The sequence below is a fragment of the Triturus cristatus genome, chromosome 3_2, assembly GCF_964204655.1.
Source record: "Triturus cristatus chromosome 3_2, aTriCri1.1, whole genome shotgun sequence".
NCBI classification, from domain to species: Eukaryota; Metazoa; Chordata; class Amphibia; order Caudata; family Salamandridae; genus Triturus; species Triturus cristatus.
Window position 1 is genome coordinate 205370963 of NC_140584.1, and position 24661 is coordinate 205395623.

The window sequence follows — 24661 nt, forward strand, 5'->3', positions numbered from 1 at the left end:
AGGAGAGTTGGGCATACAGCTGAACCCAGGAGGGGACATCCGAGTGCTGGTGACTTTGGACGGAGAAGAGTTGACAGCAGCGAAATGGCGGAGCGGACACCCGAAAGTGTTCGGCGGCATGATTGGTAAACTCGAGAAGTTTACCCACAAGATCGTCCTCAAGGAGAACGCCAGCCCGGTGGCGCATAGAGTAAGGAATATACCGATCGCAGTGAGAGAGGCAGTACAACAGGAACTACACCGACTGGAAGACGGGGGAATAATCGAACCGATCGACAGCGCGGAGTGGTTGGCGCCACTGGTGGTGGCCATGAAACCGTCAGGCAAGGTGCGCTTATGTGTGGATCTCCGTGAATTAAACAAATGCATCGTGGTAGAGAAATTCCCCTTACCGCGCATAGAGGAAATGTTGGCCCGCACGAAAGGCGTGAAATGGTTCTTCACCATCGACCTGCAATCGGCATACCACCAGGTGGTGCTGCATCCCGCGAGCAAGAAACTGACATCATTCATAACGCCGTTTGGATGCTATCAATTCTGTCGCATGCCCTTCGGACTAGCGTCCGCAGCAGCAGTGTTCCAAAAGCTGATGGCCCACCAATTCAAGGGTATAGAGGGAGTGCAATACTTCCAGGATGATATCCTAGTAATGGGGAAGGAGCTAGAAGACCACGACGAGAAGTTGGAAGTGGTGTTAAAGATCTTGGAGGAACACGGACTGACGGCGGAGTGGGAGAAGTGTCATTTCGGAATGATATCAGTCACATACCTGGGGCATGAGATAGGAGAACACGGGATAACACCGAAGAAAGGGAACGTGAAGGCCATCTGTGACGCGCCCCCGCCCACATCCAAGGAAGAAGTAAGGTCCTTTCTGGGAATGGCGGAATACTACAGCAAGTTTGTCCACCATTTCGCCACGAAAACACACAACATGAGACAACTCACGAGGGACAAGACGGTGTTTGCATGGACGGAAGAGGAGCAAGAAGAATTTGACACAGTGAAACGCGAAATCAGCCAGGCGATCCCGCTGCATGGGTACGACCCCCGGGGAAGATCCATATTGATGACGGACGCAAGCGAAAAAGGGCTAGGAGCGGTACTCATGCAGGAAAGGCCAGAAGGTGGGACGGAGACGATCAGCTTTGCGTCCAGAACATTGACGTCTCCTGAACAAAAGTTCAGCGTAATCGAAAAAGAGATGCTAGCCGTGGTCTGGGCCATGGGAAAGTACCCCCAGTTCCTGTGGGGCACACGTTTTCAAGTGAAGACAGACCACAAACCCCTAGTGAAGGTTTTGACGTCCTGCGGCCATGCTAGCGCCACACCCCGGATTGCAAAAATGACGCTGAAACTCCTGGAGTACAGGTACGACGTGGAGTACATTCCGGGCTCGAGGAACAAGATAGCGGATTACCTCAGCAGGGCGTCAGCAATGGAAAGGGCCACCAGCGGCACAGAGGAAGGAGACGAGATGGTAGCCCTGATGGACGACCCGGAAAAGACCATCAGTAAACAGGAGTGGGCAGACGCGTATGCAGCAGACGGAGATCTGGGCGACATCAGGGAGTAGATTATACAAGGGTGGCCGGAGAGGAGACGACAGAAGCCCAAGGTCCGGCAGTTCTATGAGGTTCGAGAGGAGCTGTCGGTGGGGAACGACGGAGTGTTCGTGTACAGAGGGAACAGAGTGGTACCACCGGAGAATATGATACCGGACCTGCTATCCATATTACACGAAGGACACCTGGGAATCGTGAAGACGAAGGCCAGGACCAAACAAACGTATTGGTGGCCGGGGATGGACATGCAAGTAGAAAGGCACGTGAGAGACTGCGCGCAGTGCCAAGGAGCGGACAAAATACTAAAGCCAATGAGGCCGGCACTAGGGAAATTCGCGATTCCCAGCAACCCATGGGAAGAGGTGGCAGTGGACATCTTAGGACCCATACTGGACGATCAGGGGATACCGAAATACCCATGCGTATTGGTGGACAAGTACTCAAAGTGGCCAGAGGTACACACCCAAGAGGTCATGGACACAGACACAATATTGCGCTTCCTCAAGGAGGTGTTCCTCAGGGAAGGCATCCCCAGAACGATAATCAGTGACAATGGTCCCCAATTCACCTCGGACAAATGGTCTAAATTTGCAGAAAGGAACGGCATAATACTCAGGCACACGTCGATTTATCATCCGGCCAGTAACGGACAAGTAGAGAGGTTCAATAGGGTACTCATGGGCTCCATACAGGCCGCCATCACGAGGGGCAAAGACTGGGAAAAGGAAGTACAAAGCACCATCTGGGCATACCGCATCACCCCCACCGGTACGGGGTACAGCCCCTTCCAAATCCTACGAGGAAGGCAACCATTCACCAGAGATAATGTTGCTTGGCAAGAGAAGACAAATACCAGCAAGTGGTCTCCAGCGGTTGTACAACACAATCTGGAACAGGCACAACGCATTTAGACGGAACACTACAACCGCAACAGAAAGGTGAAGGAGGCAAGGTTGGAAAAAGGGGAGTGGGTCAGAGTGAAGCTGGCAACCCTAAAGCGAAAGGGAGAAAGCAAGTACTCCCCACCCCTAAGAGTGGAAGAAGTGTACGACCGAGCAGCGTTGCTCAGTGACGGAAACGTGTGGTCCCATAACCGCATGGCGAAGTGCAACAAAATCTTACAATGGCCCCGGGAGGACGCGGAAGGGGCGACACCATCAGAAGGCACGACAAGGGGAGCAGGAGCTCCTAAGGTAGAATGCGGAGAGAACAGGAGAGAAGAACAAAACGGAGAGAGAGACATACAGGATGGATGGGCCCCAGAGGAAAGAGCCCGGGAAGACGGTGAGGATGGAGAGAGAGAGGGCCAGGGCACTCCGGAAGGTAGAAGAGGGAGCCCGGTCGCAGAAGGAGGTCAAGAAGGACATACCATTCCGGTAAGACACACCCGGGTTGGGCGAGCTGTGGTGAGACCAGCCAAGTTCAGAGACTATGAAATGGACTGACCACCTGGGTAGGCATACTGTGTTGTGTGGTATAAAAGGGGGAGATATGTAGTGTCGCGGTCTAGTTAACGCGCACTACGTCAGGGGTAGGAATGCGCGTAGCGGCCATATTGGACGCTACTGCGCATGCGCGTTAGTCAGCGCGGCGCGAGAGAAGCGAACGGAGCTTGTAGCCCGGCGCTCTCTCGGTGAAGTGGATTAATAGTTGAATAAAAGCATCTTTCAACGTTACAAGTCTCCTGCATATCCTTGGGTAGTACTAGCCCCCTACTGAGAGAGGTAACTTTACACCTATCTCGGGCGGCACTTCATCAGAACCTAGAAAAACGGAAGGGAACAAGGGCCCCCTAAAGGGACCGGTGGACTCCCCTTAAGTTGAGGATGTCCAAGTGAAGCATAGCTGGTCCCAAGTCGGGAACCAGAGAAAAGTCTCTACCTCACTGGGGGGAGGGGGGGGGGGACAGTACCTCATAGGGGTTTGGGGGGGGAAGAGAGGAGAGACCCGATCACTGGAGGGACCACCTGCGTGTAGGGACGGGCGATACTGGCTCACCTGCGCTCCCCGGCATCTGCATATTGACAAACTTGGTAAGCAGACACAATTTAGGCATCCGGGCAGTTGTATGCGTATCAGCTCACTTGTAATTTAAACTGATACTGGTGCATCTTTCAGTTAAACAAATACAGTTTATTTAGACAAATGAGTCGGTAAAACTTTTACAGTATAATAAAAAAAAAACACAGCTTTAAAATGACTATCGTCTGAGCCAATGGGTAAAGTCGGCAGAACCATGCCTCATGCTTTGGTCGTTAACAGACCAATGGACGAAGCCCGTTGACAGAAAGCATCTCAATGTATGTATTCGATCCATTTTTTTTAAGAGCAAATAAAACAAACGTTTACCGCAGTCTGATAGGCCAGCCTTAGAGAGCGAATAATATCGGAAGTTGAAAAATATTGACGCTTTCTCTACAAAGGGATGAATTAGTACACGAAGGAAAAATTACGTTCCCAAAATAGATAACAATTGCATTGCAGTGGTCTCTCCAATAGTACCTAACAGACTGCACTGAGGAATTTCAAGTTACCTTATTTTTTTCAATTAAAAAAGGGAAGATGAGTCGCCCACTCGCCCTTCTTCCAACAGCAGTCCTATGATACCAACAGGCCCTAGCAACGGGCGACTCTAGCGGGCTACACGTCTCAAAACACTAGGGCACGCACTAACATTTGGAATAACCGGCCGCCATGTTAGGTTTGAGAAACTAATCTGAGGACGCCTCGCTAAGACAGGCTACTATCGCGGCAGCAGTCGAAAATATCTTTATTTGCGCGGTTCCGGTGCTTTAAGGACAATGAGTTTTCAAATAGAAATAAATAGACTGTCCACGACAGCATCTTAAACGTCACAGATAAAAGTGATCTCATGCCACGCCACGTCTATCCCTGAATGGTCCTTAACGAGTGAAGACATACGTACCAGGGTAGCTTTCACGCCCTGATTTCGGCCGGTCCGTTACGTAAAGTGTCCGATAACATCTATTCTTGTATGAACCAGAAACTCCCAGTTGTTATTCAGAAAAAAAACTACACGTGGCAGCTAACTTAACGCTATTGTAATAGAGTTTTCCAAATAATTCCTTCTACGGATCTTCCATATTGTATTAATATAGAATGACTTCAAACAGTTTCAGCCAATTAACCTTTACTAGCCACATCTTCGTTGTGGTTCTCGACAAAAACTACAAAGTATACCGTTTAAAGATGGCCTTGGGGCGTTCTTGCGGATGAATGTAGACGCTTCATTGTGGTGTAACCCCCTGGCAATTCAAATGAAAGATTCCCAATACTGTATCAACTAAGGCTGGCAAATTAGCGCTCGTTGTTTCGGATTTTGCTGACCTTCCAAATACAAGAGCAATCATGAGACACGATTCACTTTTTTGATTAGCCCACAAAAGATGTCCGCCACGTTGACAAGGAGTTGACTATTAGTTTCACAAACACGTGTATATGCCGTTGGGAGCCCAAAAGCACGAGCCCGGCATTCTCCCAACCACACAGTGCGCGCGCCTGTCTGCTGAGTAGGGAAAGTTTTCTTGGCAGACTTCACTACCTCCACCTTCCTTTCTTTTGCGTTCAACAGATGGTCAGCGTTGACAGCGGGTGCCGGGTTGGAGGATGAATGGCGCAGCCTTCCCCATCTTCGACAGCAAGGAGAGAGCCCTGAAACTTGGCGAGAGCTTCGAGAAGCAGCCACGCTGTGGCTTCCACACCATCCGATGTAAGAACCCGTCAGAAAGCCAGTCTGTCCTATGACGGGTGATTGGAGGAAAGGGTGACATAGCGAGGTAGAGGGTAACCGACGCTCCTTGCTCCCCGCAAAGACCATACCGGTTCCTCAGTTACTTTTAAAACTGTGTATTGTATTGTGTCTTTAGCACAGCACACATGCGTTAATGTCAAACTGTTTTTTCTCATGCTACTACTGAACCGCATACATTTGGTGTAAATATGGTTGAGATACGATATCGATATCGTTTAGAATTAGTTCGGATTAAAAAGTTTAACAACCCTTTATTAGCCACGTTTATCTCTGGATAAGCAAGAGAGATTTGAGAATTACATACATGCCAACATTTTAGACCAGGACAGTGGGAGATTTAAAAAAAAAAGAATCGGTATAATATATTCCTCCCATTGACTGCTATTGAAGCAGAGGCAATTTCAGGCGGCTACTGCCAAAATAAAGCCATTTTTTAGCTTTAAAAAATCGCGAATCTCCTGTCAGTACAGGGTCTATTGGTGTTTATGGTATTAATCTCAAAATGCAAACCAAGGCTAGAAGTAACGCTACGTTGATCATGGGAGGATTTTTTCCAGAGCGTTCTTAGCTGTGGCTATGATCTAGCAATGAATGAACGTGTGTCTCTTTGGCCGAGTCTCGGACCCTGAGAAGTTGGGTCATTAACCGTGCTGAGAGGCTCTTTCAAAAGTTGTTTTCAATATTTTTTCCCCCAAATTTCAGAAATAATAGGCCACGCTCGATGTGCGCCGAAATTACATTAGCAATTATGTATGCTATTCTGGTGTGTAGAGTTTAATTTTCCATTTTTTTTCCTTTCTTTTTCCCCCCCTCCATATCTTGCATTAAAGCCTGGTCGTTGCTTGGATTTTTGCATTTTACCATCATCTTGTGAGTTTGTTTTTAGGTCTCGGCCTGACGTAAGCAGCGCATGCGCTGCTCTCGTCATACGAGGGCTTTTGGGAATCAATACGATTCCCGAAGCCGTGTCCCAGCTCCGCCTTTAGTTTTCATTCGTGCGCTTTGTTTGACGTCACGAATTATGCCAAAGGCAGTGCAATGATTGCACCGAAGGCATGTCAATCCCTCCTTGTTCTCAAACAACAAAGCGGTTCAAAGAAGGAGGGTTCAAGGGACAGATTTATAGACCACTACGAATTATATCCCCTATCAAACATGTTATAAACCAAGAAATCCTAGGGTCTAATCACAAATCAATAGTAAATGTGAAACAAAAATACTCCTTGATTGAGGATGTATCTATAAACAACAATGGAGGTATGCTCATGGGGTCATCTAAGGGCAGATCCCTTTAAGGACGTAATCCCTCACTCACCATAGGTGACATGCTTCATCATAGGGACTCTCCTCCCAAAGGAAACACCTAGTTCCTTTGAGGGCTACAACCCCCTCATTGTGAGGGAGGAGCTCAGGGATGTTTTAATGGAGTATGTTGGGTATCCTAAACCCACCTATGACGAGTCTAACGTGTGAGTGAGAACGCAGCGCAAAGAATAAACTAGAACAGTGTGGGTATGTGTTAATACTGACTAATAGGCAACAAACAACAATTTTAATCAAGGTATACCTAATGTCAGGATTAAAATAGCAGTGCACCAACGGTATAGATTTAAACCGCTAGGGTGTGATGACAAATGGTCGACATGTTTTAGCCATAGTGATCCAAAATGAGATCAGGCTTTCATCAGGACCTAAGCAAATAATGCTGCTGCTCTCAAAAAACGTGAAAAAACAACTAAATAATTGTAACTTTTTAAAGGATATTTGAATAAGAAACCAATCTCTGGTCTTTCAGTGAATAGATTTCTCCATACCTATAAGGATGAAAAACATACACAATGAATTTCAACGCAGTATATATTGTCATATATGTAAAGCACTGAAAGACTACGGGAACTGTCAAAAGTAAGCGCACAGTGAGGGGGTTGTAGCCCTCAAAGGAACTAGGTGTTTCCTTTGGGAGGAGAGTCCCTATGATGAAGCATGTCACCTATGGTGAGTGAGGGATTACGTCCTTAAAGGGATCTGCCCTTAGATGACCCCATGAGCATACCTCTATTGTTGTTTATAGATACATCCTCAATCAAGGAGTATTTTTGTTTCACATTTACTATTGATTTCTGATTAGACCCTAGGATTTCTTGGTTTATAACAAAATCCCTCCTTGTTGCCACCCTGTCTCCTTTTAGCCACGCCTAGCGGGATTGGATCTCTTACCCGCGGCAGTACACACACTCCTTTAATTATTAGCTACGCACTTTTTTCCCCATTCATGTAATGTGTTGCAGTAACAATCGGGCGTGCTTGTTTAATACTGCTGCACTTCTCTGCTCTACAAACCTAGCTTGTGACTTTGGTGCTTTTGCAGAAGCCCGCCATTTCCTTTTGTTTTAATTTCTCGCTATGTCCTCTAAATCGTATGTTTACTTATTTCTTTAATGAGCGCTGCGCCTGCTAGGGACACCGCGCTCTATTTTGTTTGTTTTTTATTTACTTAAGAAACAAGCGTGGGGCCGCTTCAAGGACACCACGCTCGGTTTATTTATATATGTTTTAACTTTGACATTGAGCGCAGCACGCGCTTCAAGGACACTGCACTGAGTGTTAAAGTAAAAAAAAAACGAGCGTGGTGTCCTTCAAGCGAGGCCACGTTCAGTTTTAAACTTAAGCATTTGCAATGCAATGGGACCTATTGCATTGTGAATGCTTTTTTTTCCCTCCAGCTCTAGGTGGCCTTTGTTGAAGGTTGAAGACATGTTGGTACATCTATTGTTATGTGGACATGGTTTAAATGCTTATTTAAATAGATTTGGCGCATTTATAAAATCATTTTAAAGCGTGCTGACTGCAATTTTCTGACCGGAACACGGATTGCAATGGATTTTTTATGAGTCCCGATATAGTTTTGGATTGAAAATAAAAATGTGGTTTTCAGGCCGTGCAGAACCGCTTAAAAGCTGTGCAGCGGCTTGGAAGGTCAGCAGATTTGAGGTGTTCAGACCGATGTTTTCCATTAGCGAGTCATGTCAGCGTGATTGCTCTGTCAACATAAACGTTCAGAGCCCTGAAATATTTCATTTGTCGAAATCCTTTGAGCCTGGATTCGTGTTCTCCTTGCAGTCTCCTGCAAGGGTTCCGCAGTGATATCATTCTAGGGAAGTAAATACATGTTAATCATCACCGTGCCTTCCTAATTCGTTCTTCTGTTTGTTGTCTGTGTCCTGTAACTCATTAGGCAAGCACTAATGAAGGCAATGGGACCACGTATGCATTGGTTTCCTTGCGTTTTAAGTAATGTGATCGGTGTAAAAATCGATTTCTGCCTGAGAGAAATTGTAGTGAACATGCTATGTGTGTAGTGGCTGTTAAAGGGCCAGCACAGAGACTGACCTGTTTTTGTGCTGTTGTCTTAAAGAGCCTATCAAATGAGGTGTCGTCTGTAATACTGTTCGTAAACGGGGCTTTTCCAGGGAAGTGCCGGTCATTGGGTGTTTAACCCCATTTTCTTCATGGGCAATCTAGCGACCTTCGTGATGCGCACAAAGTAGTCTTTCTAGGTGTTTCTTGCAGTGTTTATTACATACATGCTATATTTTATATTTGTTAATTGATAAATTGCAAAGGTATTTGTAATTTTAAATGTCAATGATCGGACGATTCTAGCAAACTGAAATTTAAATCGGAAGGGACTTCTTTTAAGCCCTTTCCAGGTCTAAACAAGCATTAAAAATGCAATAGGTCTCGCCTTTCATTAAGTTAAAACCATTTGCTTTGCTATAAAATACCATTAGCAAAGCAAATGGCTTTAACTTCATCAAAGGCGAGACCTGTTGCATTTTCAATGCTTGTTCTTCCATGTATTTGAAGCCGTTTTAAGTGATGCAGGTCCTGAAGCAAATGCTGGCCTGCAGGAGTTGTCATCAAACTTCTATGGACAGTGTGACGTGGTCCCGTTTCTTTAGATCTTTGCTGGTGAGTTCACAATTGTTGACATTTCTATTTTAATGTGACCCGTTTTTTTTTCCTTTATGGGGCTATAAGTGGGCAGACTTTTGTATTATCCAGTTCGGAAGGAACTTGTACTTGGATTGTGGTGACTCGCATTGTGGTTATGAAATCTGTTTCAAGGGTGTAACTTTTATTTTTTTTGCTAATGTTTCCTGGTATGCTTGTTGTTGCAGCCGATGGTAAAGTTGGGAATTTCAACTTGGGGGCGGGAGGAGTTTAATTGTTCATAGTTGTGTGTGAGTCAGCCCTGGATTTGGCAATGTCTGCTGCTGTCGGTGATGTGTGTCCGCTCTCTCGCTCTCATATTGGATTTAGTTTGAGGTAAGCGATTAACATCTGTTTGGACCATGGATCCCTTTGACGGACAAGACTCAGCTAAGACTGGGTGTGCTCAACTTCTTAATGTACTTTGACTCTGAGGTTGGCTAGGAAGAATCTGACTGGCCCTTGGGCGTTATATGGGTCACTAGAGGTTTCTGAAGTTTTACTGTAGTCATATGGATAAATAGTTGATGGTCAATGAGATGGGTAGTGTACCACTAAAATACAGGGGTCTTGAATCAGTGACGTCTGGCAAATATCTTTATTATGAACCCGATGGAACCTATTAGGGTCCCAGTCAAACTGCACAGCCATGTGAAGAACTGAATGAATCAAATTAATTAAATTCCACAGTTTCTCTTCTTTTTACTCCATGCTTACTCAATTTCTTTTTTTCCATACTCCTTTTAATCCGTGTTTTCTTCAATTCATTTTATTCATTCCATAACCATATAAGATTTTCACATAAACGTAGAAGACACCAAGTTATTCCACGTATCACGTCTTTATTTTAAAATAACCCAATGCATTTAGGGAAGCCATCTTCCCTTCATCAGGGGTATCTACAATAAAAGATTAAAACATTTCATCGGTACTGCCATCAACATAAATAATCCATTCTTACGTTTGACATGAACTACAATTAATTTACTTTCCTCTCCGTCTAACGGACTCTGCCAGAGTTTACAAAATACCTTGATGCCTTTGTTTAGTGATTAGTTCACCATGACTGTTTATTTAATACCCAGATCCTAAGTGGACTCACAAATGCCTCCTGGTGAAACCTCTCGTCTCAAAATGTAATCCCCTTGGCCCGTGAAGTTACTAATTACTCCTCTTGTTTCATCAAACATAGTGCGCTTACCGTGACCTGTGTGCTGCTTTTATTATAAAGGACCCGAGTTCATGAATCTCGCTACATATTCTCCAAGTTTAAATTCATTCAGGGTCCTCATGATTTCTGCTCCATGGCGTGCCACAGCGCAAACTAAACTCACTGTTTTTATACTGTTGAACACGCATACTCTTCCCTGCAGGTGATCTAACACTTACGCCTCTAGCACTACGTTAGATGACGGACTACAACTGGTGAACACCACTCGTTCGTCCCACTCTTTACTCAGTTGCACTGCTTTTCCCAAAATGCATCTCCAACTGCATAATCGGACCCCGGATCTCTGACACTGACTAGTACCAGCACAAACATTGCTGAAAACTTACTGTTCACTAAAAACTAAATATCTTTATTATGTAACGTCGATCAATGCTATGGTAGTTATAGAGATATCTGGTACTATCAAAAGGCAGGGGACTCGCGGGATGTGACCTGGAAGGCATCATCCATTATTTTGATGGTAGTTGATTCAGGACTTCAACATGACCTGAAGCTGTACAGTCAGTTGTCCAGTAGTTGGTTTGCACCTATTTGTTATTGCAGTTGACTGGCCATTGCATTATCTAAAACATTCCAGAGCAACACAACAGAGCACACTAACATGGAAAGTAACTAGCATTTTGATGGTGTCGCCTTTATGTGAATTTAAGTTTACAGTGTTAAGGAGCTTGGGCAACATGTCTCAACTTTTTTACTGGTCCTGTCTTGTGGGTGGTTGAAGTTTCTATAGTGTTGTTTAAGTGGTATATTTCGTTTGTGCAGAGATGTCTGTGTATCAGGTGGAAGGTTGCAGTTTGTGCTGCAGAGAGAGAAGGTGGGAGCATGGGCTCCACACAGAGAAAGGTGGCAAATTCCTGGAACGTGTATAGCCTGCATGTTTTATGGATGATGGTAAGCCTTAGTCTAAATGTGTGTTGTGGTTTTTGTGCTTGAATGGTATAGTTAAATGGCAATAGGGTGTTTAGGGCGTGAGGTGGGGGTGAGGCAGGTTTCTTTTAATAGAGCAGCACAGTAGTGAGTGGTAATCATATCTTTGCCTGCAAGGTGTGTTGGGGCATGGGCTTTCATGAGCTGTAATATCTTTTCTATTATGAAAGACTGAATGAGTAGGTTGGATTACTTTTCAGTCCTTTATTCTTGTTGGATTATTTATCTGTGAATTAAAATAGGTAACCTGTTGCATAATCAATTGAAGGGCCTGCCAGAAATGTTGTTGCCTTTATAAGTTTGTGTAGCTGGTTTGTGTGTTCGTCATTTATGATATGGATAGTAGCCCTCTTCTCCCTAATTAGGTTCTCTGTTGGACCTCAGAGTAAGTTCCTATATTTAGCTGCTAAGGTTTAAGCATAGTTGTCCCAAGGACAGAGTTAAAGGGAGATTCGAGCAAAGTAGACAGAGTTGAATACATGGCAGTAGTGAGGTCATTGAAGGAGTTTTCTGCTTTTTGTTTATTAATTCATTTTTTTAAATACTCCTGGAATTTGTTTGCAATCTTGAGGTTCAGTTGCTTTACATCTGTTTCCACATTACTTAGTTTCTCACCCATGCATTTTTCTTCACTCTGTGTGTTTTTAAGCATCTTTTAAATCCAGTGTTATCCGGGCATTATTCAGGAAATTGAGGGGCTATTCTGAACATTTCATGCACGCACGCCTGATTTATGTCCTTTCTCTAAGCTCTTCTGCACATTCTACCCAGTCAATTACGGCAAGGCTTTGTGGCCTTAAACTGAAATCAGTTTACCTTCAGCTATAACGTAATTCCCTCCAACCTTCTGGAGCATAACTGTATGGCACACTACTTTGTGCTTATAGTAATTGAAATTTTTGGCCGGGAATACGTGTTTTGTATTGTACCTACTCTTTGATAATTTACCAAGCCCCTTCTCTCACAGCATAGGTACGATATTTGTAGCTTCTGGACTTTTGTTTCCCTTAGGTACTAGAGAATTACTGGGCTCAGTGCTAATTTAGTTTGAAATCTTTTTATTGAACCTCGACAAAGCTTGATGCAGCAGGAAAAGGCCCATCACACGGGCTGGCATCCAACATGGTGCTTCGCAGAGCATCAGGGTAACCCCAGAACAAACCCTCCACCCTGCCCCCTCCCGCCCCAGCTCCTCCCCCCACCTCCTCCCCTAGGGAGTAGCTATACAACAAAAGACAAAGGGAGAAAGCAAATCTTGTATCCCATTGCACAGTGCTATAGGGCTTAGCTCGCGCTTTGATGCAGTTCGGGAAGGCGTAAAAGCCGTAGATATATAGGGCAGGACAATTCACCGAATTCGGTGCACAACAAGGAAAGAAATGGCTGCCACATTTCTGCAAAGGAATCCCCATCCCCTTGTAATGTAGAAGAGATGCATTCCATACCAAGCACAAACGACAGATGGTGCAACCGTTCCTGCAAGGTCAGTATCCTATCCGTGCCACAGTGCGAGAGAATGTGTTGTAGTGCTACCCCTAAGGCTATGCCCAATTGTTTCCCTTTACGTGGTTTGAGGGGAAAGGTAAGCCTGTCTGACACTCCTAGGACCACATAGACGGGGAAGCGTAAGAGCGTGGTGTCAGTGTTGATCTATCTCGTCCAGCACTTGCGTCCAGTAGGAGGCAAGGAGCGGGCATTCCCACAGGAGATGCAGGAGCGTGCCGTCAGCGTTGCAGCCCCTCCAGCAGGTAGGGGAGCGGTCTGGGTCATAGGTATGCAGTCTGGAGGGGGTGAGATACCAATACGTCATGATCTTAGTGGCTGTCTCAATGCTAGAGGTATTGCATGCTGTGTGTCGCACTCTATAGTAAACGTCTGATCGTTCTTTAGGTGTCAGGCTCCGGCCTAGCTCAGCTTCCCACAGTTTTTTGCCAGTGGATTTAACCGCCTGTTCCGGGGGACGCAGGATGTGGTAGAGTTCTGTGATGAGACGTTTCGTAGTGTGTTTTGTAAGCAGCCAACGCTCATACTGCATGAGGGGACTGTCCGCGCCAGAACGAGTGTAGGGCCCAATGTCGTATTTGGAAGTAGTGGTAGCTTTCAGATTCGGGTATGTCAAAGGGTCGAGGGCCCCCTGCGTCAAAGAAACAACCTAATGACCTGCGTCCTAGTAGATCCCAGTGACTAAAAGCATTCCAGTCAAGACCGGGGGAAAAGTCCAGGGTTTCGGTAATGTGAGTGAGGGGCGACGGGAAAGTCGTCGGGCCGTGGCGGGTAGCGGTAGCATCCCAGGCGTTTAGCGTGGCGCGGGCCACCGGGTAACCATAAAACCCGATTGACCTTGAAGCCTTATGTAGGAAGGGGACCTTCCAGAGAGCTTTATGTGCTAGGGCACACTCCATGAAGAGCCAGCTCTTCTCCGACTCAGGCTGAGCCCACTCAAAAAGTGAGCGTAGCTGGGCAGCCTTATAGCAGCAATCTAGGTCGGGGATCCCCAATCCCCCTTCTTCATGCAGGCGAAAGCCCCGAAACCTGGCAATCCTGGGTTTCTTATCCGCCCAAACAAAGTTGATAAACTCAGATTGTTGTTGTTTTAGAACCCTCCTTGGTGGCTCGATCGGTAGGGCCTTGAAAAAGTAGAGGACTTTGGGGAGTATGTTCATTTTAAGTGCCGCAACTATACCCAGCCATGAGAGATTAAATGGCCGCCAGTGCCTGAGATCTCGCCTGGTCTGTTGGAGCAACCGGGAGTAGTTCAGAGAGGTCGTCTCAGCGATAGAGGTGGACAGAGTGATACCCAAGTAGGGCATGGTCTTTTGATCCCATGGGATAGGACATGCATGGGTAAGGGCAGTGATGGTGGCCTGTGACAGGGAGAAGCCCAGTGCCTGAGACTTGGTGACATCAACTCTGAATCCACAGGCAGCTGAGAACTCCTCCAGTTCGGCTAGGAACGCCGGAACGGAGGTATGGGGGGGACGCTAGTGTGGCATCAACGTTGTCAGCGTATAGGCCAATAGTATGCCGCTCTCCCTTGAAAAGAATCTCCTGGATCCGTGGATTATCCTGAACTCGTTGGACGAGCGGCTCCATCTAAAGGGCAAATAACAATGGAGAGAGCGGGCAGACCTGGCGCGTGCCCCTGGAGATAGGAAAGGGGTCAGAGGTAAAGCCATTTACCCGGACAGTGGCCGACGATATCCACTGAAGACACATTGTCGGAAGCGGCATCCAAGGCCAGACCTCTCCAGAATAGTGAATATAGATAGATTGAGGGTAGAGGCTATAAATATCTGCACCTGACAAATGTAGTATCTGAGTATGGCGTGCTAGTGCAAAGAACTAAGGAGCACTCCCCTCTATATTTCTCACCCAGGAATAAATTCCTATAACAACATTAAAGCAAGAAGGTTCAGCACTTTTCAGTGTAATAACAAGACAATGTCTAGAACAGCGAGCACACAAAAGTATGTTCAAATTCCAGATTTTTTTTCTTCTTTTTTTTGTACAAGATTGTTCTTTATTGAGTTTTTTAAAATTCAAAGGACAATAGCCGACGCTTTTCGTCTCACGCTGAGGCTTCTTCAGGGTACGGTTGCGGCTCAGTAACCGGCAGCATGTGTACTCGTCTGTTTCTCAGGTTGGAAAGCTCTCCAGGATAGGAAAGGCCAGTGGACTCTGTCAGACGCCTTCTCCGTGTCTATGGGCAGGAATATCCGCTCCTCTTGCTGCCGGAGGGATTTGTCCAACAAGTGCAACAACCGCCTGGTGTTGTCACTACACTGTCTAGTTGCCATAAATCCAGCCTGGTCGAGGTCTATCAGTCCCGGCATCATGGGTCCCAACCGGGACGCAAAGATGCCCGTAAAGATCTTGAAGTCGATATTCAAAAGAGATATCTGCCTATACAAGGAGGAAAGTCTGTTGTCCTTGCCCGGTTTAGGTAGCACAGCCACCAACACTAAGAACATTGTGGGGGGCAGTTCCGTAGTGTCGTCTATGGCATTAAAGAGTCTTGTCAGTAACGGAGCTATGAGGGAGCAAAAGGTTCAATAGAAAAGGATGATGAATCTATCCGGGCTGTGGATTTTAAGCCGGGCTATGGCCGAGATGACCTCCTCTATTCTAATGGGACCATCTAGAGTCGCTGCCTGATAGGTAGTGAGTTTAGAATGAGTTATGCCCTGACAGTACTCAGAGGGGTTCTGTGCAGGCAGAGACTGAGTAGTGTACAGATTTGCATAAAAGTCCCGAAACGCGTTTGCAACCGCCTCGCCACGCGTGTGCTCAACGCCTGTGTCAGTTAAAATGAGTGGGACTGTCGCAGCCTGTCTCTGAGCGTGCAATTTATGGGCTAGTAGCCGTCAACATTTGACCCCCCCCCCCCCCCCCCCGACATAAAAGGTATGCTTCAAGCGGAGCGCCGCATGTTTTGCCCTGTTGAGAGTGAGGCTAGCCAGCTGCGCCCTAGCAGCCTTCAGTTTCCTCCAGATGCATGGTGCCCCTGTCCGTTTGTGAATCTCTTCCAGTTCGAGCACCTGTGTGGAGAGCTCGTACCTATTCTCTTTGCGTGCCTTGTTATCCGCGGCTGATGTCGCTATAAAGTCGCCCTAGCTACCAATTTAAAAGTTTCCCCACAGTGCTAATTTAGTTTTAAACCACTCGCAAGAGCAGCCAACTTGCAGTCTAGTATACTCATTACTCTGAGACCCACCAGTGTTACCCCTTTATATCCTGTGAACAAAGCTTTCCCTTTAATGGCCAAATACAAATTGAAAATATACTGCAGCTTTCACTGGTCCTCATTGGAAGTGGACTTATTGTTATAGAAAATGTAATGGAAAACTCTGTGGGAAAACTCAATGGGAGAAAGTGCAACGTACAACGAGCTATGGAGGAGGAGGAGCCACGGAGGAGCTCGGTTCGGTACCGTGGTTTTACCAACTTTTCTTTCTGCAGGCGGCCTACTGGCTTCCCTGAGTTGCAGGCAGCGCAGAGCTTCATCACCTGGATCCGCCAGCCGCCCACACCTATTGGATCAGTGGAATCCAGCCCTTCGTCAGTCTGTTTCTAGGCAGCAGGAGGAGCTGAGCCGGCCGTAGCCCAGGGAATGCAGTTGCTGTCAGACGGTGGCTGCTGAGTCTGTGCGTGATTGGCCCCACTCGCTTCTGGCTCCACAAAACACAACACACTGTTGCTGTTCATGCTGGTGTTGCTGCATTTTAACTTGCGGTAGAAATCAACAGGAAACACCGGGCGCGTGGAAGCTACACCTATGCTTTAAGTGTGCTGGGGGGTGGGGTGTCTTCGGCACAGACCCTGCCAGTATCCTGCCCGGGGAGGCACAAGAACTGCAAGCCAGGGCCAGCGTAACTCTGGATCACCGCCAGCTGCCCCTGCAGTTAAGAAAACAGGAGGTAGGTGGCAGGCTAACATCGGGAGGTTCAGCGCGTATCACGCTCTATTATTAAAGGGAGTGCCCGCGGAGAGTTCAGTTGATGGGGCAGGGATGTGGAATTCCTATTGCCGGACGCCCGGGACATATTGTTTGGGGTCAAGGGTAACAAGTTGTCATGTGTATTTTGTCCTTGGGACAAGTAGGCCCAACCCCCTACTGCACATACCCTTTGACTGCCAGTTTACAGTACCACATTATGGATCAGGGAAGGGCATTGTCTACAGTTAAGGTAATGTGTGTCCATGTGTTAATGCTGTTCAAACTTGTACTTATGGTTCATTAATGCAAAGCCTTTATTATTAGGACATGCACTAAAAGTAAATGGGTGTAAGCTCGACCTGCACTACTGACGGTGGTTCCAGTATAAATGTGTACACACATTTTCAAAGTTTAGTAATATGAGGCTATGTATAATGCTCCCAGGCTGCTCTCTGATCATATGCAAATATTTGCAGAAGCTTGAAAGCGAGAGTGATGTTTCTTTGCATTCAAAATAAAATGTTCACTAAAAATGCAGTATGAAGTTTTTTTTTTTGTTTTTTTTTTTTTGTTGCTAAAGTACTGTAAGATTTTAGGTACCATATCTTTGCAGCATCCTATAGTAACATGTTATATATGCTTGTATTTCCCAAAAATAGTAATAATGGAAAATCAATATAACAAGTTTAAATACGATTATGCGAAACAAAAATAAACAACCATTTGCAAAGCCAGTAGTTCTGACATTGGTGGTCAGCCTTTGGTTTTGTCAATGCATGACTTGTTTAGGCATTTTATTTTGTAAAACCCTTATTGGTGTGGGAGCTGCTGGGCCCGCAAAGGGCATTCCAACCCTTGAACTATTGCTTACCACTACCTTCAGCCCCTGTATGTAGACCTGAAGAAACGTAGCAACATAAGGGAATTTCTACTATTCAAACCCTACTATGGTACGAGCCCTGGCATAATTAGAGAGGCTATATCAGAACTCTTATATAATTAGATTGCTTCCGTAATTTGTGGCCACATTAAATGCCACAAAGGGGACAAGTGGATTTTGTTACAGGACAAGTAGGTTTATGAAGCAACCTGCCCCATGGACAAGTAGATATTTTATTAAATTCCACACCCCTGGATGGGGGAAAGCTCAACCTAAGATTTAAGTGCTCCATCTTGCTCCCCAGTCTATCTTCAGCCCGTCCTTCCTGTCCACCACCCCCCTCAGCCTCCCTTTTCTTTTCAGCCACAGTTATTCAGATTCTGAGCCTAATCCTCCAGATAGAAGTCCCTTTTCAGAGCCTTGAGACTATCAGCCTCCGGCAAACTGTGGCTAAAACAGCAGCGCAACACTTCAATTTTGGCACATCATCACGGTTAACAGCATTGTCAAAAAACAGAAATCCGACCAGAAATAGACAAACAGACCACCCCACTAAGAGCCTTTGCCTGCACTGAGAGAGGCCGCAGCTGAGCCCCGAATTTGAGGGAAAGTGTGAGAGGAGAAGGGATAACAAGGAGCCAGAGACCTCGGGTGCTATCCAGCCACAATCACAAACTCATCCAATGATGGAACCCAGAACTCATCTGAAGAGCAGACCCACAAAAGAAGGTTCAAATATCACGTTGCCTCAACCCTCCACCCCCAATCCCCTGGGTCGAATTCAAAGCTACTTAAAAACCAGCATTTGCAATGCAATAGGTCTCGCATTTGTTGGAGTTGGAGCTATTGACATTGTAAATGCCAATGTTTGTTAGGTAGGTTTTTTTAAGTGGAGTGATAATTTAAATAAACAAGGAACATATTAACCTGTAATAATGTGCTATAATCTGTTGGAGGAATAATGGTTAAAGACCAGTGTGCTCACTGATGAGAGGCATGCAAGTCCAGGACAGTGTCTCCTATGAATGAGCAGTGCGGACCCTGAGTAACAGTCTCTTAATCATGCAGTTTTGCCATTTGCACTAGTCATGTTATCATCCGCGCTATTCTTATTGTTGTCATTGGCACTAGTCTCATTGTTATCATCAGCGCTATTTTCGTTGTTGTCAGTGTTGTCATCTGCGCTATTCTCACTGTTCTCGTTAGCACTAGTCCCACTGTTCTCATCAGAGCTATTGTTATCATCAGTGCTATTCTCATTGTTGTCATGAGCACTAGTCCCATTGTTATCATTCGAGCTCTTTTCATTATCATCACCACTAGTCCTGTTGTTGTCATCAGGGCTATTCTCATTGTTGGCATCGGCACTAGTCCCATTGGTATCGGCGCTATTCTCATTGTTGGCATGGGCACTAGTCCCATTGGTATCATGAGCACTATTCTCATTGTTGTTATGGGCACTAGTCCCATTGTTATCATCAGTACTATTCTCATTGTTGGCATCGGCACTAGTCCCATTGGTATCAGCGCTATTCTCATTGTTGGCATGGGCACTAGTCCCATTGTTATCATCAGTGCTATTCTCATTGTTGGCATGGGCACTAGTCCCATTGGTATCATCCGTGCTATTCTCATTGTTGTCAGGAGCACTGGTCCCATTGGTATCATCAGTGCTATTCTCATTGTTTGCATCGGCACTAGTACCATTGGTATCATCAGCGCTATTCTCATTGTTGGCATCGGCACTAGTCCCATTGGTATCATCAGTGCTATTCTCATTGTTGGCATCGGCACTAGTCCCATTGGTATCATCAGTGCTATGCTCATTGTTGGCATCGGCACTAGTCCCATTGGTATCATCAGTGCCATTCTCATTGTTGTCAGGAGCACTAGTCCCTGTAACAGTCACCCAAGTATAAGGTCCATGGCCAGCTGCATATCTGATGGTCACTGATTTATATTGGTAAAAGGCTTCTGCTCCAGTCCACACCGCCTGTAGCACAGCGCCTCACTGTGAGGACAGAGGATGAGGTGTTAAGAATCGGAGAACAGAAAGGTCGCTAGCAAGAAAGTAGATGAGGCACATTCGGGCTAATGAAGTGTCCGACACCAATGGACTAGGAGGCAAAGAAACACTGAAGGCAACGCATCTCCAAAAAGATCAAACAATAGGAACCGGTGCGTCGCACACTTCCAGCTGCACTCACAGTTGTAATTGCATTTACTTAGCACTTACTACCCGTGGCGAGGCGTCGAGTTAAGCATGACATACTAAATAGCCCACACTCCCTCTCAGAAGTCACCCCACTTACATTTACTGTCACTACCTTCAAACTTGTACAGAGCTCCGCAGTCTTTTACTATGGCTCGCTCTACTGCACCACACTTCCCTGTGAAATGGATCCAAAAAAAAGAAGCCTGTGAGTGGTGCGCGCGCCACAGCGAGACGTGCTTTCAATTATCGTGCCTGTGTCTGGGCACGATAATTGAAACCACATGGCCTTTGGTGCGCGTAATAGACACCAATAGGCCATGGGCAGAGCAATGCGCCTGCCTTTGGCCGATTGCGTGCCGTCTTTGTGAAAAACACCCACTCAAAGGCCAATAGCGGGACACAAAAGGAAAAGCACGAGCGTGTGCGATTCCAGGCTCTGTTTTAAAACCCCTTACAACAGGGCTCTCGCCTGTGCAAGCAGTACTGCGCACTGCAACCCTAGGGCGTGAGCCCTAAAAAGTTGCACAAACCATGAGCTCTTGTTCTCACCTCGCGAAAAGACCAAAGGAAAGCATAAGGCGTTCACTATCCCTAAATAGGTCGCATCTTATGAGCCCAGTGCCTGCCGAGTTCACAGGGGGTAAACTCAGGCGTGTAAATTCTCACCTCACACTTTGTCAAGTCTGCGACCTAAGTTTGAGGACCTCTCAAAATAATTGCTTTACAACAACAGTGCTAATCCCTACAACTTCCCCCTCCTTAGGGAACTGAGACCCAGCTAAGCTCTCTCGCATCTTTCGAGCTACACTCTCCACTCAAGGTGCAAAGGTGGCGTAGTACACCAGACCTCGAGCAGGAGGCCCTTTCAGACCAGTTTTTAGTGTCACTAGAAGCTCCGGTAGATGCTCAAATAGAAACTTCTCTGGCTCAAACACCACTAATCAAGAGCGCTACTAGTATTCTCAACTCTCCGCACTACTCCCACAAAGTTGGCAGTGGTTCAGGCAGCTCCACAAGCTTTGTAACTTAAAATCAGGATTATTCATCGTTTAAATAGAACACAACAGCCAAAGCTCTTCTTTGGTAATCACAAAAAATGGAGCTCCAGATTGTCTTAATACAGTCGATTGCTACAAACCTAGTGGACCTAGGATCTAGGCTGTCTTTGCTAGAACACAAACTAGGCCACATAGAAGTGGGCCAATTCTGCTCTTGCACCCAACGAATCGACAAACTTCTCACTACCAGAAATCTTGTAGGCTCTACTCGACATAGCAAAACAAAATCCTCATACCAAGGATCAAACAAGCAGATAACCAACTATCGCTTCATGGAATCTTTCAACAACAGAGCAACCAGCAGAGAACCCAGTAACTCCTAGCTGCTGCAACAATTCAGTTGCTATTTCTGATTCTAACGCACACTCAATTTCCTACACAAACCCTAAGTCACACACAAACTCTACACAGCATGGTTCCATTCCCCCTACCTCGGAAGAACCCGCCCGCTCTCGAAGAGCGAAAAAGAAACTGAAAAAGCTCTTTAAAAAACAGCGCCTACAAAAGAGGCATCCGGTGCCAATGGGCTCAAACCTCATAGCTGATCCTTTCAAACATCAAAGGAAGACAGTTATATTCTTCCCAATTGTCAACCAGAGTCTCAAAGAAAGCAGTAACTTCAAGTGAAATCACATAGTAGAAATACATCCAGGGGCCTGCAACTTGACAACACAACAAACTTTTGAGTCAAGAGGGGAAAAAAAGCAAACAAACATTACAAACCACAATTAATCTAGCACACGGTAACATGTGTCTTGTTGCTGCCCCCACCTAGTATAAAGGGCATCACACGGCACAATACCAAACAGGTAATCGTGCACGAGTCTTGCTCAGGGAATACGCCAGCTAAACAGGGGGAACCAGAAGGCTCCAGTTCATGCCAACACATAGTATCAACTACTATCATCATCCCTGCCTCTAATTCAAACCGCCTGGCTCCACCAAACGGAGTTCCTACCTCCAGTACTCCTCAGTTCTCCATCACTAGAAGACCTGCAACCCCCACGCGAACAGCCTTTCAACATGTAAATCCGAAGGATAGCACCGTTGTCTCGGGGAGATATGATGGTCGGATCCAGGAAAGCCAGATTAGTGGGAGCACGAATACCGAGGAATCAACTAGTCATCCCACAGGGTCCAATCCCAGAAGAGAAACGAGTGATTACTCTCTCTTTGCACTACAAATCGGCAACTGAAGACCTGGAAACAAGGGGGAATAGCAGCAGACCCCTGCAATACATTCATGTGAGGACCAACTACAAACAAGTGCAGAGGTCCACAGCCTCCGGGACCATCAAACAAAGAGACCCCAGCAAGAGATTGCGTCTATCTTCCTATCCAGCAAACAGGAGAATTAAAACAATCTTGTTTAAATGGTGCTGGACGGAGGAGGGTGGACCACCTTGGAGCAGGATTACCATTCACCCCCCCCACTACATCTCAAACGTCCCTTTGGATATCTTAAACAGAGGGAATCTTCTACAACCTTTCCAACATGTACCATCCTTGAAACACCTAACCTCAACTGAACTAACCTCGGTAAAATTTGCTCATATTCCAAGGACTGCGACATCAGAATCCACAATTACCAAATGGGACTCAACAGCAACGTGAGATGCCATACTGAATTCAAGAGGCCCCAACTTTTGAGGGATGTGGCATCGAGTTAGAACTCACCCGGCCAGGGAAATATCCGTATTTCCTACTTGGAAAAAATACAACATCCCTAAGGGGATCTATATCGAAGGTAGCGTGGGGTGCAGCGCATGACTGGCTATTAAGGACCATGAAGACATCCATTGCGGGACCAAGGATAGTTGTTAAACAACAGCTCAGGACCACGAGGGGAGCATTCCGCCTGCAACTTTCAGGGGCAGCAGTCTTTATTCCTCCACCTAGCAAAATGGAATTATCCTCCTCTTCAGCACCTTTGTGCCTCCAGCATAGAAAGCAGGCATTAAATAATCCGCTCTTTCTCTTGGAATGTGGCGGGTCTGGCTTCAACGTTACGATCCCAGGCCGGTCGTGAATTCCTTATAAGTAATGACCTCTCATGCCTTCAGGAGACATGGTCCCTGAACCCCACGGTAATATACGAATTATATGGAGTGTTTCAACCAGCAGTGTAAACAAGCCTTTTTGGACTGCCTTTAGGGGTCTCTCTTTTTTCTTTAAGCAATCAGCCATAATTTTGCACTTTTCACCTTTACAAACTCACAGGGATCTGCAAGCCCTTGCCATAGAAAGTCTAAAAATTGGTAAAGTCCTCCCTCTGCTCTTTTTCAACTACTATTTCAATCCTCGCAATACCCAAAGAGCTCATGCCATGAGCTCCTTGTGCGCTAGCATAAAATAAATAATTGAAACCCAGCCTTCTCACGAAGTAATGCTGGCATAGGACTAACACCAAATCCCTTGGCAGTCACAAATGCTTTGCAAATGAGTAAGGAACAAGAACCCCTCAATGGCCTTCTCACGTCATTTGGCTTAAAGTCAGCAGACCAGTTCCAAATGGACCCTGAGAATAAGAGGCGACACACATTTAAGAATATTTCCACAATCGACTACATCTTTATGTCAAATCTCCTGGCAACTAGTCTTCAGAGGTTTGATGTAATAAACCGTGAAGAAAGTGATCATAATGCTTTAGCCATAAGTGTGGACCTAAATCATCTGGCGGCAGACAACAGCCGGGAGCTGGGTATCTTGACGGGAGCTGAAACACACACTTAGATTAAGAGACTCAAGTGGCAACCCTTCCTCTCGCCTCAGGTGGGCAAATGGCTCCACAGAGGTAGAATCCGGCATTCGGACCAACCAGGCGAACTACTTCTTACAAACTGGGATTCCATGACTAGAGCCTACAAAAAAGCTCTCTGGGCCTTGAAATTAGCTCAACAGGAGGAGGAATGGAAACAAATATTTGTTATGCTCAAAGAAAGATCTCTAGCCCATTTTTGGAGGTACGTGAACAACCGAAAATCCCTTGGGATATAATGGGAAATCCATGTTTCAGCATCAGACTGGGAGAACCACGTCAACACATTGTTTTTTGCTAACAAGCACATGCACTCTAAGCTACATTGTCTGTCGAAATCAGAAGAAGATGAAGACCTAATCTCATCCTAGGAATTAGCAAAGGTATTAAAGGCAATGAAGGCCAGCAGAGCTCCTGCCCCAAACAGGCTCCTAGCCGAAATCTTCCAGTGTGCCCCAGAGGACTGGACAGGGTTATTAACTTCTCTCTTTAACACCGCTGACATACTGGGCAAAACACCTGAAGCCTGGCGAGGATCAATATTATGCCCGATTTTTAAGAAAGGAGACCCCCCTAAAACCCAGCACTTAGTCTAATAGCACTGTTGGATCTGGTAGCTAAAGCATTCGCCTGAATACTATTGAAGAAACTGGAAAGCTGGGCAGAAGAAAACAAGCTGCTTTCCTTTTTTCAAACTGGCTTCTGCGCAGGAGCTGCCACTATCGACAATATTCCAGAATTATCCGCCCTCTGCCATCAAACAACCCAACAGAACCAACCCCCATTGTGCAGCTGTTTTATCGATCTCACCGCAGCATTCGATAA

The 24661-nt window shown here is 46.1% G+C and overlaps 2 protein-coding genes across 8 annotated transcripts in view; one reads left to right on the forward strand and one right to left on the reverse strand.

The window, feature by feature from the left end:
• IQCB1 (IQ motif containing B1) overlaps nucleotides 1-5259 on the reverse strand; it is a 242569-nt gene extending 237310 nt beyond the window's left edge. For 3 of the 7 annotated variants that reach the window (XM_085647520.1, XM_085647523.1, XM_085647525.1), the window contains exon 1: nucleotides 4100-4293. The gene's annotated coding sequence lies outside the window, so the exon portion shown is untranslated. Of the gene's footprint in view, nucleotides 1-4099; nucleotides 4294-4491; nucleotides 4513-4766; nucleotides 4984-5127 lie in introns of those variants that run through there. The other 4 variants (XM_085647522.1, XM_085647521.1, XM_085647524.1 and 1 more) reach the window with 4 other exon arrangements.
• The window catches only part of EAF2 (ELL associated factor 2), a 172463-nt gene continuing 152957 nt past the window's right edge, over nucleotides 5156-24661 (forward strand). The window contains exon 1 of the mRNA XM_085647527.1: nucleotides 5156-5295. Within this exon, the coding sequence (XP_085503653.1) occupies nucleotides 5193-5295 (103 nt within the window). The 5' untranslated portion in view covers nucleotides 5156-5192. The remainder of the gene's footprint in view (nucleotides 5296-24661) is intronic.